Source organism: Oculina patagonica, chromosome 2 (assembly GCF_052425735.1).
Source record: "Oculina patagonica isolate OP01 chromosome 2, crgOcupat, whole genome shotgun sequence".
Taxonomy (NCBI): Eukaryota; Metazoa; Cnidaria; class Anthozoa; order Scleractinia; family Oculinidae; genus Oculina; species Oculina patagonica.
Window position 1 is genome coordinate 40,878,486 of NC_135759.1, and position 18,069 is coordinate 40,896,554.

Below are 18,069 nucleotides of genomic sequence, written 5' to 3' on the forward strand. Positions count from 1 at the left end.
CACCTGCATGATTTTAGATTAAAACATTCACTTAGTAGAAATTACATTCTGATAACTTTTTGAATTGCTTTTGATCTTTCTCTTTCCTTTTTCACATAAGGGAAATATCTGAAAGTTATATATATCGTCCAAAAAAAATATCTAGAAGAGCATTCAACAGTCTGGATTCCCTAGAATACCTGTAAGCAAGTCACTACAAGTAACATCACTGTTAAAGGGACTGTGTCACGGCTGAGTTAGGTTTATTTTATTAAGTTATGCCAAATACTCGCTATGAAACTTAATATGTTTGCAAAGAAATTACTTATATATGGATCTAAATGACAAAACCAAAGCTTCATTGCAACCAAATGTGTCTTCCGGGCGTCATAATTTAAAGTTACAAGCAAACAAAATTAACTTTAAAAACTGTTCAGCCCAACAACATTTCAAAAACCCATATCGCAATCCGTTTCAATCTTCGTCAATTTTGCCCATCCGTTTCTTCTTTTGTATTCGGTGTGTTATTGAATATTTCAACAAATTTGATGGTCATTTCCCCATGCCTAAATCCCTTCAGCAAAAATCCGCGACACAGTCCCTTTAAGACCATCTTGTCGAATAAAATACTTATTTAACTATTTACATGTTTTGTATTGGATCGATCGAGCAGGGGTTGTGCAATTAGATTTATACTCCTTTCATAGCAGCGCTGAGTGAAGTTATATAATTATGTAAGTTTGTTATGTTTTAAAATAGTTTTGTATTAACCTTGAAACACTCTTGGCATGGCCCACTTGACATCGTGCGGTTTGCAAAAATATGACCATTAGCTGTGATTGAAGAATTTGCAGCTAAAGATATCATAGTGAACCAAACTAGCGCTTCCCTTCTTCTTTGGCGAAATGATTCCGCAGAAAAAACAATTATTTGAAAAAACCTGAGGAATTTGTTATTTTGGAAAAACTGAAAATAGTTTGGAAAGCGTTAGGTGTGCTACTTCATTCACATTTAAAAAATATAGAGCGGCTTTCACTTGAGTGTCAAAAGTAATTCTCAGTTGCTTTGGTTTTGCATAACTCCGCTTTGTGAATGATCTATCCCCCCTCTCCCGACCATTATCTCATGTATTCAGAAGTAAAACCAAAACTACCCTTGACTGGCTTGCGCGCGTTATCTCGCGCCTCCCTTTGAATACATGTATTTGCTTCGAGTTTTGATTGGAACACCCGATTGTTTGTGTCCTTTGTGATTGGGCAGCCTGATTGCTTTCGTTTTGTCACACGTCATTGTTCTGACGTGGGATTTTTGTCAGATATTATGCAGGAGTTAACTTATGCGAAACTTTCCGCATTTTGTCCACTTACAGGTCTCTTGAAGAAAATGAAATTGACTACCTTTTCCCGAGTGTCTTTAATGGTCTTCTGTCTCTGAAAGAACTGTAAGCATGTCTTTTTCTCCATAACGCCAATATACATGGAAAAAAAAGTTGTGTCAGTAAATAATAAAGACGGTAAATTTTAATCTCGGTAATTCATAATAAAGATTTACTATCTCAGAATTTTTCTTTGTCCCATGCTCGTGTCATGTTGAATACTTCATCTTCATTATTTATTACTGAGCTTTAAATTTACCATCTTAATAATTATTATTTACTACAAACTTGATGATTTCGACATTGCTGATCCTAGCAGCATGTAGGACGCGTGTCACTTATCAACCTAGTAAATGGCCCAGCTCACAACGAGTCTCTCGTAGCTCAGTTGGTTAGAGCGCCCAACCGGTATCTGGGAGGCCATGGGTTCGATTTCTGTTGGCGACTTATTTGTCCCATGAACGTGTCATGTTGAACATCTCATCTTTATTAAGGTTGTGTCACGTTAACTACATGCTCCATCCTACCGACCTCACAACGTCACTACTGGTCGTTTATAAAGAAGATTTATGAAACGTTTTGGCACGCTTTGTACTTCTTAAATATGGTTATTTCATTTACGGTAGTTCGAGTCGACAATACTGTTTTTGGGAAGTCTCCTAACTAATGCAAATTTTGTTACTGTCGTTTTGTCAAAAAGTTTGATTTTAATTATTTATATTCAATAAATTATTTCGTATCAAGGTAATTAAGTGGCAGTTTCTCTTAAAGCGGTCCATCGCATTTCGGGTCGGAAAATAGTTTTCCCTCAAACTTTGCCCAGTGAACTATCTTAGGTTGTAAGTAAATGCAACGACTTTAGTTTTTGGAAATACGTTAAAATATATTTTTTAGAGCTCTCAACAGTGAAGGCTGCAAAAGGCCTAATTTTGAGCTTGGCCAGAACGAGAAATTTCATAAGTTGACGAGCTTGCCGCTCAAAATAACCAAACGCACCAAATTATATTTATTATTACTAAGTTAAGTGGTTCTTCAAAGGTTGGAAACGCATGTTAATTTTGATATATTTTGATTTACGGGTCCGTGAAAATTTAAATATCAGCAACCTTTAGATCGCTTTTTGTAAACATGCAAAAGTATGGTGTTTTCGCCGGCCTTTATTTCACGAGTCCAGACCAGACCATTCTTAATTTCAACTGAATCCTACTAAACAGATGTAAGGAAGCTTAGAAATGCAAAAATACCTTGCACTTTTTATCTTCCTTTGCCACAGCGACTTCGAACATTTCGTGCTTACGCGAGTAAGTAAGCTCATTTGCATAATGTGTATGAAATACTCGCATAAGCACGAAATGTTCGAAGTCGCTGTGGCAAAGGAAGATAAAAAGTGCAAGGTATTTTTGCATTTTTTTAAGCTTCAGGTAAACCTTGTTTTGCAGGGTGCTCAGGAAAAATTACTTGCGTACAATCTCAATGGAGGTCAACAAACTCGAAATACTGTAAGTGCTCAAATGACATTGTAAATGTTGGTCATTTGCATTGTTTGTTGTCGTTTTTTGTTTCAAGATGACGCTTGATGCAAAACTGTTTAGTTCAATCTACCAAATAAAAAAAGGTATGACACCAACATTTTTCCCCGTTCGGGCACGAAATGCACTAATGCAGTCACGGCACTTTGTGAAATCACGAATTTTTCAATCCAATGTAGTCTGCACTAGTTCTTTAAAAAAAACAAACAAACAAACAAACAACATATTCTTTTACGAGATTTTACGCTAACTTTTCTTTTTACAAATAGGGATCTTTCAAATAATCGGTTATCAATCCTCGATGAAAACAGCTTCCGTGGCTCAGGAAGTTCTATGAAATATTTGTAAGTAAAGCAAGTACAGTAAGTACGTATACTCTGCACAACTATTTAAGACTCTCACTAGCTAAAATATAACCATATAACTATTGATAATTAGTGCAGCAATTCTACTTTTGCTTAAATACAAATGCTGCAATCTGATTGGCTGAGCTATCGTACACTACCAGCCATTATTGTGCAGTGACTGAAGGTAGTCCACAGAATGGTGATGTTTTCACGTCTCTCTTTAGTTTCGGAGAAAGATTCGGAAAAAAATATGTATAACTCATGAATGAAAATAAAAGAACAACATTCACCGTTGCGCATCTTTGAAAACTGGAAACTGTTGAATGAGTTGACACTACTTGAAAATGTAGAGAAATAATTGGATTTCGTTATTTAAATGAATTTTAACTAAAACCACTAGATTACTTGCTTCTCTCCATTTTTATGAGATTAGACTTCATTCAGCCCTCGGCAATATCAATTATCAACTCCTCGAATAGTCCTGCTCACTATCGAATTGATAAAGATACTTCCTGAGAAGAAGTATCTTTATCTCGATTAACTCCTGCATGTATTCATGCAGCAGAAGTGGTATAGGTACCTTTAAATTTTTTCCTTTGTTATTTTTTGCAGAGATCTAAGATGGAATCAAATAAGTGCAATATCAGAAAACACATTTCGGAATATTTCGTTCCTGAGAGAACTGTAAGTGTATGATTTGTTGTAAACAATTGACGGAAAAGTAGGATGTTGGAAACATTTCCAGCTTTTATTCATTTTTGAGCATCCCGAAAAATGTCCTTGTTACTTTCCCATACCTCCTTTTACTTCATGCTATGACACCACTGAACTTGATATTTTTTTGTGATTGGTACTTGATAAGTACAGCCCGATTAGCTGACAAAAGATAACGCTAAGCCGTTTGGCTGTTTTTCCCCCTTACGCATCATTCTATCGCCATCACTGTCAGGTGATTGCATTATGACCAGAGCGGAAGAATGCGGTATATGCATCCCGCTCGACCCGCTGAGTTTTGTGCATTGCGTAATGATGAGTACCTCTGGAGGTTGGGGGCATGTAGTAAAACTTGGAACTGTTAAACACCCAAGAACAGCCCGGAAAACCCTTCCAACAGCTCATCCTAACCATCAACAACACTTACCCTATCCACCAAAATCACTAGCCGCTAACTTCTAACCCTAATGTGTTGTTCCGGTGTTTCGATGTTCCGGTGTTCCAGTGTTCAATATTTTACTCCATGCCTCTGGCGGTAGCATTATTCCAGCTTTTCTAACAAATATTACTCACGATAATTACAAAAGATGGTTTAAATACCCCCTCTTTGGCGTTCTATCGCAGCTATAATTTTGAAGAACAACTTTTAGTATTATCAATAAACAAAATGAGGTCGGTATAACATCAAAACCTGTTACAACGTCTAAAGAGGCTAATTTTTAAACTATTGAGGCTAATAACTTTAACTAAAATCAAAATGAGACCGCCAACAATGATGCTGCCAACGTAGGATCTACAAGAGATCTAATCACCTGAGAAAACGAAATCACTTTACAAACAATATAGCAAGGCTGATACTACGTCAAAAGAAGACTTCGGGAAAATACAATAAAATATTAGAAAAAGAATGCAAATATTTTATTGTATTTTCCCGAAGTCTTCGGTCTCATTTTGATTTTAGTTTTATTTTAATTTTATTGAAATCGGCCTAATATAAACCAGTAAAAACCAATTGGTTGCATGGCAACGTGACAAGAGGTCAAAAACACATTTTGTCACTGTTCTGTGCTAGTAACTTAAAAAACTACTCGGAAAACGTCTCTGATTTTGATATATTTTCGTTTAACCGGCAAAAAGAAACGTGTTAACAAATTTGTAAAACTTCTGTTAGTAGGATTCAGAGCCCCCTTACATTTGTGCAAAAAAAATCCCCGTGAAATTTTAAAGTTATTAGCCTCAATAGTTTAAAAATTAGCCTCTTTAGACGTTGTAACAGGTTTTGATGTTATACCGACCTCATTTTGTTCATTGATAAAACCTAAACTTTTTTTGAGCCACCTGAAATATGAAAGTCTTTACTTTTAAATCGCTACCGCTTTGAGCGTCGACATTCACCTCTTTTGTTAAACTATGCATGGTAGACAACTCCTTGGTTCATGCACATATACTGGAAAAACTAATTGAAATTCATTTATCTTTCATGTTAGCATGTTCACTGCGTTCTGTTATGCACTCATTTTTTGATGAATTACTGGACATTTTCCTCAATAATCTTTACGCATTTGGCATTAATACCTTGACTTCAAACTTATATTCATCAGACACCTTTCTAACAACGAGTTACGTGAACTCCCGTCAGGAATCTTCCAAGATCTTTCTGACTTGCAAACTCTGTAAGTATCCAGGTATTATCGACTTACCTACATTAAGATTTATAACGTTAACGATAATATGAACTGGTATAATTCAATTCAATTGGATTAGCTTAGTTCAACTAATGCCTCATAGTATTCTCCAAGATGAGAAACGTTTCAAACAATTTTTGTTCCATAACCCCTTCGGGAAGCTAAGACCATAAGTGAATTCTGTGATACCGTTAATGTAGGTTTAACCAAATGCAAGCAAAATTTCAGCAAGAAGATATATATTTATCTGTACGTGATGCTATTTAGCTCCTAACAGTTTTACATAGTTAAAAAGTAATATAACTGAGGTCTTTATTAACGTTCTGTATTTTTTATTTTGGTTGGTTTCGCTAGTTCTATGGTAATCGTAATATGTGGCGCGCGCTAGCGTAATAATTTGAAAACTGTTTTTTTGCATCCCTTTTTATAACGGGTTTAAGTTTAAAATCAAGGCTACCCAAACAAATGCGTCTTTTAGTATTTGTGCTGCTTTAGGTTCGATGTTTATCAACTTTCTTCGGTAAAATCTTCCAACATTTAAACTGTACTTGGATACCACCTTGATACGAATTTTAAACAAGAAAAAGTAGGGGTTGAAAAGGCAGCTTCTCTGCTACTTGCAAATTTGTGTCTTTCCCTCTGCGTAAAAACTGGTCTTACAGTTTTTTCTAAAAAAAAAAAACAGCACCGCATTAAGCAAATTAATTTTAACCCCTTTACCAACTTTTACGAAATTTATCTGAAGAAAACTCAAGAAAACCTAGACAAAAATTGTCATTTTTGCTCTAAACATTTGCAAAAATTACGTCATCAGCATCGAAATTTGCCAAGTTCGCTAGTGTTTACTTGGCGTTTACTACAATTCCATGAAAAAATCTACAAACTTATAATATTTGGAAGTTTCAACAGCATCGTCTGGCCTTAAAATTCTATTACGCATAAGGTTGTCGTCTGAAATGTGTCAGTGCAGGTGGCTGTCTGCTTTTACTGGTTCGATACTGGTTTTCTATTTTTTAATTAATTTTGGATGCTTAATTCTCCTGCAAATTATATATAAAGAAAAGCGTTTCGCGTTTCTAAGGTGAATTTCCATTAAGGCTTATTTTTTACCTGCGTTTACGCGCGTGAAAAATTTTAGAGACAATGTAGGAACGACTTTCGTACACGTTTACGCAAGTCGTTTATACATGCATTGTCTCTAAACGCACGTAAAAAATTATGCGTTAATGAAAATCCACCTTTAAGATGCGCAGATTTTTTTTTACCTTAAATACATGTAATTCATGTGAAATAAAGAATAACATATCTTATTGTTTCGTTTCGTCGATAACCACACAATCAGTATTAGTTTCGGCCTTAGAATATGTAGTGCACACGTGCTTCGTAGCATACAGCTAATTCGAGAAAAGGTTTTCGGAAAAAAAGCACAAAAGTGCACGCCACAAGACCGAAAGGTAGTATGGGTAGAAGTAGAGAGCTACTGCACGTGCTGAATAATAATAAGATGGCGACATGACAAACGCGAATTGGCTGCCTCGTCCCCAGGCGTCCTCGTCCTTGGTCGTGCACGGTTCGCTTGGTGTTGTGGGACTGACGTGCACGGTTCGCTTGGCGTTCTGGGCCTGATGCTGACGGGGAAGGCTCGCTCCCTAACCATCAATCCCCGCGCTCCCTGTTTTCCCGCCTTACCGCCTCAACGTCCGGCCAATCGGCGCCTGGGGACGAGGCAGCGAATTGGCACGTTTTTACTTTTAGCCACGTCACGCTGAATTTTAGAAAAATTTTCAAAACTCAAAGGCATGCGTTAGTAAAAGTAAAGCTTCAGAAAAAGGCCTCCTGAGAGGAAAAACAAAATCTTCCCTTACAAAAATACAAACTTGTACATTTCCTCTAGGCCAATATGCAAAATTCAAGTGAATACCCAGACCACCTCTCATCTGTATTAGCTATAGCAATCTTATCTTCCTTTCGTTTAGCACACATTTTAAATCTTCCGTTTTCATGGTGGTGAATGATAACAACATTGTCAAAAATAATTTCATTAATGATGTGGTTTTGGTTTACCATTAAACGATTCTAAAACGAAGAGAGACGCGTTGTAACTTCTAATAAACGAAGACTTTACCGAAAAGGCAAAAGCTATAGCGCTGAACGAGAGTAACATAGAAAAAAAAAACTCCTGTTTCCGTTTATTTCTGCATTTGAAACAGTTTGATTAAGTCTAAACACGTCTAAACTTAACACTACTGATCCATGCCAATTTGTATTATTTAACTTTCCAATACAAATTTCCTTCAATACGTGCTACGTATAATATTGAATCATACTCTGTTTAAATAAGACCCCAAATTGCATTTTGCTGGTGGTTATCGCCATAATTTTAATTTAAAATTCATGTGTGATATTTTTCCCCCATAATTTCATTATTTCAAATGATAACAGATGAAAGGGTTAATCTATTATCTTTTATAATCTTTATAATCCTTTTTGTATTTCTCAGTAATATTAAAGTTAGCGAAATTATAAAGCATAAATTACCACCTGTCTGGCTTAATTTTCTACAAAGTGTTGATTGACAGGTTGTGAACCATTAAAATGCACTGCAATGGTTTAATAAAAATAACACGTTTACCATCAGCATGATATAAAACAGTTCAAGGAAATTCAGCGTTCCGGAGTGGCTCGCCTAGAGAAAGAATCAACCAAGGATGAATAACTCTACTGTTTTTAATGATATGAACCAAACAGAGTGTTCTTCCAGCGTTTCCACAGCATTCACGGTTGCTCTCGCAATTGCCAGCTTGTTAGCACTGGCAGGGAATGTTCTTGTGATTGTAACCTTCATCAAGAATATAAACTTGAAAACAAGTTCCAACTACTTCATCGTGAACATGGCAGTTTCGGACTTATTATGTGTTGTCCTAAACTGGCCGCTTTACGCAACCGAAGGCATGTTGAAAGCTGGTGGGAGCCTCATTGCTGACCCAAAACTTGCTACGTTCTTTTGCAAGTTGGGAATTTATTCACGAGCAGTCTCGTACGTGGTTTCGATTTTGAGCTTGGTGCTAATCGCCGTGGAAAGGTACATTGCAATCGTGTTTCCGCTGAGAGCTTTAAATACTACTGCAAGGACTCGGACAATTTTTCTTTTTCTAAGTTGGTTTCTTCCTTTGCTAGGCGTTGTCCCTTATTTCATCCACTCTGAAGTCATACAAATAAAGCGGCAGACATTTTGTAGAAACATAATGAGTAACTTGGCACTGAAAATCTACCACTTCTTGGCTTTTATATTATTCTACTGTGCACCGCTGATTTTAATACTAGTTATCTTCTCTCTCATTATGAAGTATTTAAGAAGACGGGCAAAGCTCTACAAAGGCAATAGAAAGAATATACAAGCAAAGAGATCTAAGCAGAATGAAAACATTATGAAGATCTTTGGATCGGTTGTTCTGGGGTTTTTCACGTGCTGGACGCCTTTTTATATTTACTTGTTTCTTAAACTGCTATACCCATCGATATTCATCAAGGATCAATGTCTTTTTTTTGTCGGTTTATTCTATTATATATTCCCATTGCTTAGTACAGCAATAAATCCAATTATCCTGATTACATTCAGTTCAAACTATCGTACATCTTTAAAAGACTTATGGATTCCTTTGTTTCGAAAATGTCATTCAGGAAGTGTCTCACCAATGGAACAAATTGCGGAACTGCAAGAATTAACATAAATGTAATAACAACGTATAAAATTCTAACACTTGTTAAAAAATAATTTTTAATTAAAGAGCATTGTAAATGTGAAAAAACAATTCAGTAAAAGCTGTTTCAGTCATCGTGTGAACTTCCTTTAAACCCCGGAAAGATGAACAACGTCACCCTGCAGAAGAACTGTATGAATGATTGATAAGCAACGGGGTATACAAGCCGTGCTTTGTATCATGCTTCTTGTTGCGATGCAGATATCAAAGGTTAGCTTGCTTGAAGGTTCTGATTGGACCTCATAAGAGCTCGATAAGTGTCTTCTTCGCATCTCACTTGATTTGCATTAAGACAATGTACAAAAATCAGACGGGAAGTACATAAACGCTTGTTAAAAAATACGATATTTGGACTTGGCGTTTGACCAGCTCACGAAGACCGTTTGAATCAGTTTGAGAGACAACGCCGACGTAATAAGAAAACAAAACAGCATATAGTTTTCTTTTCCAATTTTTAATAAAGCTTTTTATATTTGCGCCAGTCGTATTTAAACAAAACTGAAAGTTACTGAATCAGTAATAGTCGTATATTTACCAGACGTCAGTAAAAAGGGCTGCAATTATATGCTAGCACTAGAAACCACACAAATTCACTGACTTGATCTAGAAAATAATAGCAACTAAGTCTATTGTATTCAAATAGCTGTATTTACTTGTTTCTGGATCGGTACTAGAAATGAGAATCGATCCAAAACTGCAATTGTAGCGGCTGAATTGATTACGTCTAGCTTAATCCGTCAGATACGTTCCCTGATTTACATTAAAATCGAGTGGCAAGCGACATTTTCTCTTTAACACTCGTTTCAATTATTTGCCTTGTCAACAGCATCAAAATACAGCATTAAAATAACCTTTGGTGCACACGAACTAATTTTAGGTACTAAATCAGCCACGGACAAAGAGACGTCTTCGAATTTACTTATATTCGTAACGATTGCATCTTTCGTGCAAACTTGAGACAAAGAGTAAACAACCTACATGTATTTAATCAGACAGAAAAGTGTGTGGTGTCGCTCAGTGTTGCACTTAGTCAAACCAGTGCTAAGGGAACTATAACTACATACAAATGGGTTTTAGCATACAGCAGTATAATACATAATTCACTGTATTGTAAAATACTGAGTAAATTCAACTACTTTTAGGCCTAAAAAATGAACGAGGGCGCGCGCTCACGATTTCCATAGCAACGGCACTATAATAACTTTATACAAAGCAGCAGTAAAGTCGTCCGATGGTTGATGTCTTAATTATAGCTTCGCCATGCCTTTCATAGATAAGTTTGTTATGACGAGTACTATACCACCTTTTAACAGCTTGACTGCTAGAAGACTCGTCAAATTTGCAACCAACTCAACTGTCGATCTCCGTGCAGCATGAGTTTTCTCGAATGAAACAATGAGATAAAGGAGAAATAAGCAGAACTGCTTCAAAAATTGTCACTGGAGCTTGTAGGTGAATTACACTGTAAACCGTCAAGCTCAAACATGGTTTTATGTTCTTTTGGCGAGTTTTATTATGTGAAGGATTTTGGCACCTTGGACTTAAGACTTTTTGGGAAAAGGGGGAGAGGGGGGTGGGGGGCGGGGGGGGGGGGGAGAGGGAGCAAAAGTTTGTAGATAACCGAGATTTTTTATCAATATTAACCTACGTTATTTTCTTTTTTAAGTGACCTTTCTCAGAACAAAATCTCTCATCTGCCTGAATCTATCTTCGGAAAGTTGAAAAAATTAGAAACTCTGTAAGTTGACTGTTTGTTTAATAACTTGATTGATTGAGCTACCCAATTGATTTAAAGTTTATTTAAATGTTGAAAGATTTATAAATCCTTTCAGATGTAATTGATATTTTTTGATTGTCCTTTAACGTAACTGCCAAAGCAATAAAAAACAAACAACTATGTTTAACGATACAAACAAAAGACAGTTTTCTAGTGTTTTTTTTTTAGGTAACGGAGCATTTCATATGCTTCTTTTTTGAATTTTGTTTTATCACTTTTATCATTGCTACTTTACATACGGCTGTAACATTTTCTTTTATTTATATTAACATTAATAAATTAATACTATTGAATTTTATTATTATTTTTTTTTAATTTATCATTTATTGTTATTAGAGACCTCTCTCAGAACGAAATCTCTGAGTTACCTGGATTCATCTTCTCTGAGTTGAAAAGCTTAAAAACGCTGTAAGTTATCATTCCATGTGTTACACTGACTGCATACTTTATTCTTTCCACTTATTTAAAAAATATGATTTATTAAAAAACTGAATTTGTAAAAAGTTCTAGTTATTGAACTTGTAAAAGCGGTTAAAACTTGATTCATCCCTGCCTAGGTATCTGAACAACAACAAGATCACTAACATACGTCCTAATGCATTCCACGGACTTGACAACCTCGAAGAATTGTAAGTATAACACCTAATATATTTAACAATTATTTACCGAAGTGGACGTAAATATCCACTACATTCACCAACACTGAGGTGAATAATTGTTTTAGTATATACCACACAAGTTGAATAGCTAGCGGACCAAAATATCACTTTCGGTAAACAAAACGACGCGCGAAGGCAGTTCGTTTCTCTTTAGCTGCTCGGAGATGAATAGTGTTTTGCTAATTACCTCCGAGTTAACCAATCAGCGCGCGCGAAAAGCACTATTCACTTGTGTGGTATATACTAAACTAATTTAACGATTAACAATGCACAGAACAACATAGAGAAACCAAAGGACCAATCACAGAAGAATTACTTCAGAAGAGATCAGCTTGTAATAAACATGTCTTTAGTCTTAAAGCCGTTTCAAACATGTGCTTTCTGCTCTCATTTTTTTTCTCTCTTTCTGCGCTTTAAACACACCTAATCTCAATGTCAAAATACAAATTCTCTTTACCTGGTTGCATACAATCCCCACTTAGCCATCCACCCACCTCACTAGATAAAAACATTTAAAGTTCTAATAATAGGATTAACTTTATAATCACAGTCATACATAAAAATATGATATTTACCTTTGTAGGTATCTACAAGAAAATTTACTCAAAGATATGCCTGTAGAAACGTTCAAAGGTCTTCGAGACCTAAGGATTGTGTAAGTATTTTTTTTATTTGCAATTTGCTGTTTTCGAACGATACGTCACCTTTCTTGTGTTATTCTTTTCTCTTGAATGTTCAAGGAGTATCCGAGGTTGCAATGAAGATTTAATCAAAGTTCTGAGCTAATAATTTTTACTCCTCCGTATGTACCTTGGGGCTTTACCGCGTATTTTTTAAAAAAGCCCAGTCTTTAAAATTATCGCAAAATAGTTCCTAAATCAAATCTAAGGTTATTTAAAGAGTTCACAGAATTCTACTCTCGCTTAACAGTCACCGTTGACGCGATTGACTTTGTTAACATTTCAGATGTTTTTTTCTTAAAATAAAGATTGTCTGAAATTGCACTTGCGCTGATCTCCTTCATGATTAGAGAGGTACAATAAAAAAATTCGTTTAATACCAATACCCCTCTCACTTAATTTTTAGAAAATTAGACAGCTTCTCCTTGTGTTGTTATGCTACACTGTACCACAAGGATGTACAATGCGACCATCCAAGTTTGGAAGGAAGTGCATTGTCAAGCTGTAATCGCATGATCGAGGCCCCAGGCCCCAGACAGAGCATTTGGCTGCTCGGTATCCTGGCGGTGTTTGGTAACCTGGCTGTGATAGCATGGCGCCTGATCAGACGTGATGATCACCCGGTTCAAACTTGTCTTCTGACTAATCTCGCTGTGTCTGACTTCCTCATGGGAGTTTATCTCATGATTATTGCCATTAAAGATCAGCTTTGGGCAGGTAAGGTATTTTACTGACCAGGCAACTAGTATTTATATTAATTTGTAAAATCACCTCGTTACCAATCGCCATTTTTTTCCTGAAAGGGTGGATTGGTTATTTCCTTCTCGTGATTTTTCTTATTATGGTACTTAATAAATTGAATATTCGAAACCTTTTCAAGCGCACGAGGAACACACGTTTCAACATCTTATGACTTACTGGTCTTATGAGAGTAATTAAGTCATTAATTGAGAAAACAAAAGCCTTTACATACAATTGTGCTCACAGTAAGTTGGAAATAAGTACCTCCGTCCTGGAGAGACAAAATTTCGTTTACTCGATCTGTCAGTCATTGCAGTCATTTTTTTTGCGTAAAGGTGCCTTTCTAGGTCGAGCTTCTAAAATAATCAGAATGTCCGATTCTTATGCATACTAAATAGTATATATTCATATACTATTTTTATTAAATAGTATAAATTCATGAAGGAAGGCGAAAGCAAATAATCGTCGAAAAATCATTTTATTACAGGTGCTTACTTCAGCTTCGATCTAATATGGCGGTCAGGAAATCTCTGTAAAGTGGCCGGTGCTTTGTCAGTCCTGTCGAGCGAGGTCTCGGTACTGATGCTCACTGTGATAACCGCTGACCGGTTGATAAGTATCGTCTTTGCCTTCAGCTGTTCCCGTTTGACGCTGAAAGGAACTTACGTCATTTGCACAGTGGTGTGGATCTGTGGAACAGTCATCGCTGTTGTACCAGCTTTTGACACCCCGTATTTTTACAACGTGGACAGAAGATATGGTTTTTATGGTATAATGACTTTTAATGAGCTTAAGGTTACTATTGATAGCGGCTACTAATTCCAGCGTTTTTTCCGAGCAAGATTTAGCGACTATTTATTAGTTAGCATTTTTCCAAAAATGTTTAATATTTAGTGATGTCGTGTAAACCAGTTTTTAATGAACACTTGGCAAGATGGAAATAAATGTTCAGTAAAGAAACAAACTCACTTGAAATTTAATGAAAATTTGCATTGTCAAAAAGAACAGTTACCAACCTCCATTTTGTAAAGTCGACTATGTACAATTTTGTTTATCTTTGGGGTGGGAGGGGAGGGAGGTGGATTAAACCTAACGAGTATCAAATTCGACCGAGACAAATTCAAGCGAGTACTAAATTTAGCGTTTTTCGCTAAACTTGCTGAATTTAGTAGCCGCTAACAGTAGTAACCTTAAGGTAATATGCTAAATAAGTAGCACGAGTACGTTCGAGAGTGAAAAAACCTTACTTTTTTCGCAAAAAATGTTAATGTAATGGTGATATTTCACAAAATTCGATTCTTACATGCTAATGTGAATCGTTAAATGATAAAACAAAAACAAAATATAAAGCTCACAAAAGAAGAATTGAAGTTGCAGCTATACAGTTTAGGGCATTGAAAAGTTTATTTTTTGATTGAAGCTCAAGTATCAAATGCCATTTGTTATAAAAGTTTCGACTCCCCACTGAAGAGTGCATTATTTCTGTGTTCAAGGTCGTTCGTCAGTATGTCTGCCTCTTCAGTTGTCCGCAGAGAGACTGGCAGGCTGGGAGTATTCAGTTGGCGTGTTTATCGCTTTGAATCTCGCAGCATTCCTTTTCATCATGGTAGCTTACGTCGCAATTGTTGCGAAAGTTTCCAAATCACAGCGGAGAGTCAAGGCTCACGGTGAATCTGAAGTGAGCTCAAATAGCATCAAAAGAGAGTCTGCTCTCGCGAGGAGAGTGTTCGCCATTATCTTGACCGACTTCAGTTGCTGGGTTCCTGTAATCATTCTGAGTATCCTTGCTCTCACCGGTCAGTTTCATGACGAACAGGGATTTGTCTACGTGTGGTTTGCAGTCTTTGTTCTGCCAGTTAATTCCTCTGTCAATCCTGTGCTCTACACGTTTTCCACACCAAAGGTAAGAAAATGAAAGATTAAAGGGACTATGTCACGGAGATTTCGCAGTTTTTTGGTCTTAACTGTTCTGAAATAAGTGGTAGGCAACTTTACCCATGTAAAAACATTGTCTGTACATTAAACGGAAGATATAACCTTTATTTGGAGATAAAAATAAAACTTCGACTCTAAATATCGATTTTTTGAAGGTGCGCGGAAACAACTTGAGAACTTGCAGGCTAACGTTTTCAAATTGCAATCCATTTCCATCCGAGCCATCCGCAGCCAAACGCGCTTTTAAACAGTTTTAGTGCCCTAAAATAGTGATTTTTGATTTAAATGGAACATTATTTTTATTTTTCCTACGACACAAATATAAACTTGGGCTGTTCAATGTTTAGATTTTATTTTGACAAATAATTAAATAATTACCGTGCAAAACATGCAAATGGATTAGCCGAATGTCAGCGAAATATTAGCGCTTTCAGTGAAGTTAGCCGATGCTACGCAGAACTAACATTCATTCCGGCGACATTTCGCAGTGCTGGACGTATTACCCTAAACGAACTTTCGTTTAGTTAAGAAAGAACTTTGGTTCAACTGAAAGAAAGTCCTCTCATGCAAACGAATGTTCGCCTTTATTAAATGAAATATCGTTTAACTTGTTCGAAAATTTGTCTATGCTAAGCGCGAGTTTGTTGCACGCCACAGAACTTGCAGGGGCGGATTCAGGAATTTTTTCATTGAAGTGGTCCAAACTTTGATTTAAAAACACGTTGAAATTTTTGCGCCAGATTTCTTCTTAACACTGCTTAGAACAAACTCCTTTAAAACAGCAATTGAGGGAAAAATTAGCCCCTCCAATCACATTTATCGAGAGAGGTTACCCAAGAAGTGTAGTCCAAAGAACGCTCGCAGAAGTTATTTTGAAAACAGAAAGCAGGCCTACCATCCAAAACCTATCGAAACCTAAAACAAGCGAAAAAATCTGCCTTTGGTAACGCAATTCCACCCTGAATTGCGTTACCACTGCTCAAAACAATATTCAAAGAGCCTCACCTAATATCATACAAAAGGGGTAGGTCTCTCAAGGATATACTCGTGAGATCAAAATCAAGAAAATGACTGATACACGTGGGCAAGAGTCGTGCAGGCCTGTCAATCTGACAACTTGTTTTAACACTGTCGATGCACGAATTTCAGTGTAAAGCAAGTGTCAGGTCTGATAGGGGTGAGGGGGGCGGACTCCCCGGGCCATCCCCCTGGATCCACCACTGACTTGCATTCCTGTGTGAACTTCACTAAGTGGCAAAGCTTTCTTCCCGCTTAACTTAGGATGAACGGAAATACGGCTATATGTTAACCTATTGTTGTTACATATATTATTTACATAGTACCTAGGGCGAACCAACCTATTTCAGGACAAATAATGTGTTGATAAACATCGTCTTAAAATTCTCAGGTGAGAAGCGTCTTCAAAGATTGGTTTTATCGTATTTTTCATCGCTGCACATGTATTTGCTGCAAAATGAGATCTTCAAGTCATCGTATCTCTGGTAAGGGTTATCTAATTTGCCTTCGTATTTTTCATTTCCTACAAGAGATAAAGTGAGATTGTAGCGTTAATAGATAAATCGTAGCTCTGGTTTAAGGAGCAAAGTCGGAAAAGTTATTGCTTATGATTGCATGATCTGAATGTGCCTCGATGACCAAATTGCTGTGGTTTGTCAAACATGCAATTTTCTCCAGTTAAAAAACAGCAATATCTCCTGCACCTATATCAGGTAATTTAAAACTGTGCTTCTTCGAAATGTTGTAGCGGCAGGTCTTACACTGCAATTTTAACTGCATCGTAAGTTTAATGGGGTATTACTCATTCATTTTTTTTATTGATTACTGGGGGATTTTTTTTCCATTCAGGAAGTGATGAAAGAGTTACACAGCTGGAAACATTGGATAACACCGCATTCTCTATGGACGTTTCTGTTACGCAACTCCCAAACGACAACCTACAGCAAAACGGAAACATTATGAATTAGCTAGCATGATGTGGCGTGGTGTATATACAAAGAGAGGCTTTTAACCTTTCCCCGCTTTCAAACAGTGCTTCGCTGGTTTTAGTATTTTAGTCTAGCATCGCCAGGGAAGTAGTGCTGTATACAACTCTGTGAGTGGTCTGAGTCAGCGTTTTTTGTCTGAGAGGTCAATAAGTAACTCTGGGGACATAACCTATGGCGATCGCGTGTGCTTGTCCGTACTGTTTTCTGATTGGACAAGTAACAGAAGAGCACAAACTGCTCCAGCTGATTTATTCAACACTGGTATTATTATTAACCCGTTAACTAGTTTCAACTGAAATTACTAAAATATATTAACTACAGAAGGAAATAGGTGAAACGCTTTTTTAATGTAAGTGATTGGTGATAGCTGGTGAATTTTGTACCCATTAAAGGGAACCTCCACTACGACAAGTTGACGTTGAATTGTTTTAAATAATGCTTAAATTCAAATTTTACAGGACAAGGGAGAAAAGAAACATTTAATAGCAACAAAAAGTGAAAGAGATTTTTGCTTTTAAATTTCCCGCGCGCCACCGTTTTGGATTTTATGACGTGTTATGGTTGCCACTATTTTCAGAAAGCAGATCGAGGATTTATTGTGTAAAACAATTGGGCAACCATTACATGTCATAACATCCAAAATGGCGGCGCGCGGGAAATTTAGAAGCCACAATCTTTTCTACTTTTTGTTGCTATTAAATGTTGCTTCTCCCTTGTCCTGTAAAATTTTGAATTTAATTATTTTTTCAAACAATTCAACGTCAACTTTCTGTAACAGTGGAGGTTCTGCTATCCGTAGCGATTTATTGAACCAATCATAGAAATACATCTGTTTGGTTGTGAATCGTAAAAAAGTTGCCAATTGCAATACCTGTCAATCA

The 18,069-nt window shown here is 36.6% G+C and overlaps 3 protein-coding genes and 1 long non-coding RNA gene across 4 annotated transcripts in view; all 4 read left to right on the forward strand.

Annotated features, from left to right (window-relative positions):
• Positions 1 to 18,069, forward strand: part of LOC144641657 (uncharacterized) — a 188,607-nt gene that overhangs the window by 133,880 nt on the left and 36,658 nt on the right. The gene's annotated exons all lie outside the window — the stretch shown is intronic.
• Positions 107 to 11,800, forward strand: LOC144640111 (uncharacterized). Its single transcript, XM_078499330.1, has 9 exons — positions 107 to 181; positions 1,349 to 1,420; positions 2,794 to 2,853; positions 3,153 to 3,227; positions 3,843 to 3,914; positions 5,546 to 5,617; positions 11,057 to 11,128; positions 11,504 to 11,575; positions 11,725 to 11,800. Exons 3-9 carry the CDS (start codon positions 2,828 to 2,830, stop codon positions 11,798 to 11,800), a joined length of 465 nt encoding a protein of 154 aa, XP_078355456.1. The 5' UTR covers positions 107 to 181; positions 1,349 to 1,420; positions 2,794 to 2,827.
• Positions 8,308 to 9,360, forward strand: LOC144640124 (neuromedin-U receptor 2-like). The gene has a single exon (XM_078499336.1). The coding sequence runs from the start codon at positions 8,338 to 8,340 to the stop codon at positions 9,358 to 9,360; it is 1,023 nt and encodes a 340-aa protein (XP_078355462.1). The 5' UTR covers positions 8,308 to 8,337.
• LOC144642083 (G-protein coupled receptor GRL101-like) lies at positions 11,743 to 17,286 on the forward strand. The gene is made up of 7 exons (XM_078501079.1): positions 11,743 to 11,796; positions 12,410 to 12,481; positions 12,913 to 13,223; positions 13,735 to 14,016; positions 14,741 to 15,150; positions 16,591 to 16,684; positions 17,049 to 17,286. Exons 2-7 carry the CDS (start codon positions 12,438 to 12,440, stop codon positions 17,165 to 17,167), a joined length of 1,260 nt encoding a protein of 419 aa, XP_078357205.1. The 5' UTR covers positions 11,743 to 11,796; positions 12,410 to 12,437; the 3' UTR covers positions 17,168 to 17,286.

Excerpts from the sequence above, each read along its gene's own strand:
- LOC144640111 (XM_078499330.1), top strand. The coding sequence starts at position 2,828 with ATGGAGGTCAACAAACTCGAAATACT. Across the intron at positions 3,228-3,842 it reads GGAAGTTCTATGAAATATTT|AGATCTAAGATGGAATCAAA; the intron begins GTAAGTAAAGCA and ends TATTTTTTGCAG. Across the intron at positions 11,576-11,724 it reads TTGAAAAGCTTAAAAACGCT|GTATCTGAACAACAACAAGA; the intron begins GTAAGTTATCAT and ends ATCCCTGCCTAG.
- LOC144640124 (XM_078499336.1), top strand. The coding sequence starts at position 8,338 with ATGAATAACTCTACTGTTTTTAATGATATGAACCAAACAGAGTGTTCT.
- LOC144642083 (XM_078501079.1), top strand. The coding sequence starts at position 12,438 with ATGCCTGTAGAAACGTTCAAAGGTCTTCGAGACCTAAGGATTGT. Across the intron at positions 14,017-14,740 it reads CAGAAGATATGGTTTTTATG|GTCGTTCGTCAGTATGTCTG; the intron begins GTATAATGACTT and ends TCTGTGTTCAAG. Across the intron at positions 16,685-17,048 it reads TTCAAGTCATCGTATCTCTG|GAAGTGATGAAAGAGTTACA; the intron begins GTAAGGGTTATC and ends TTTTCCATTCAG.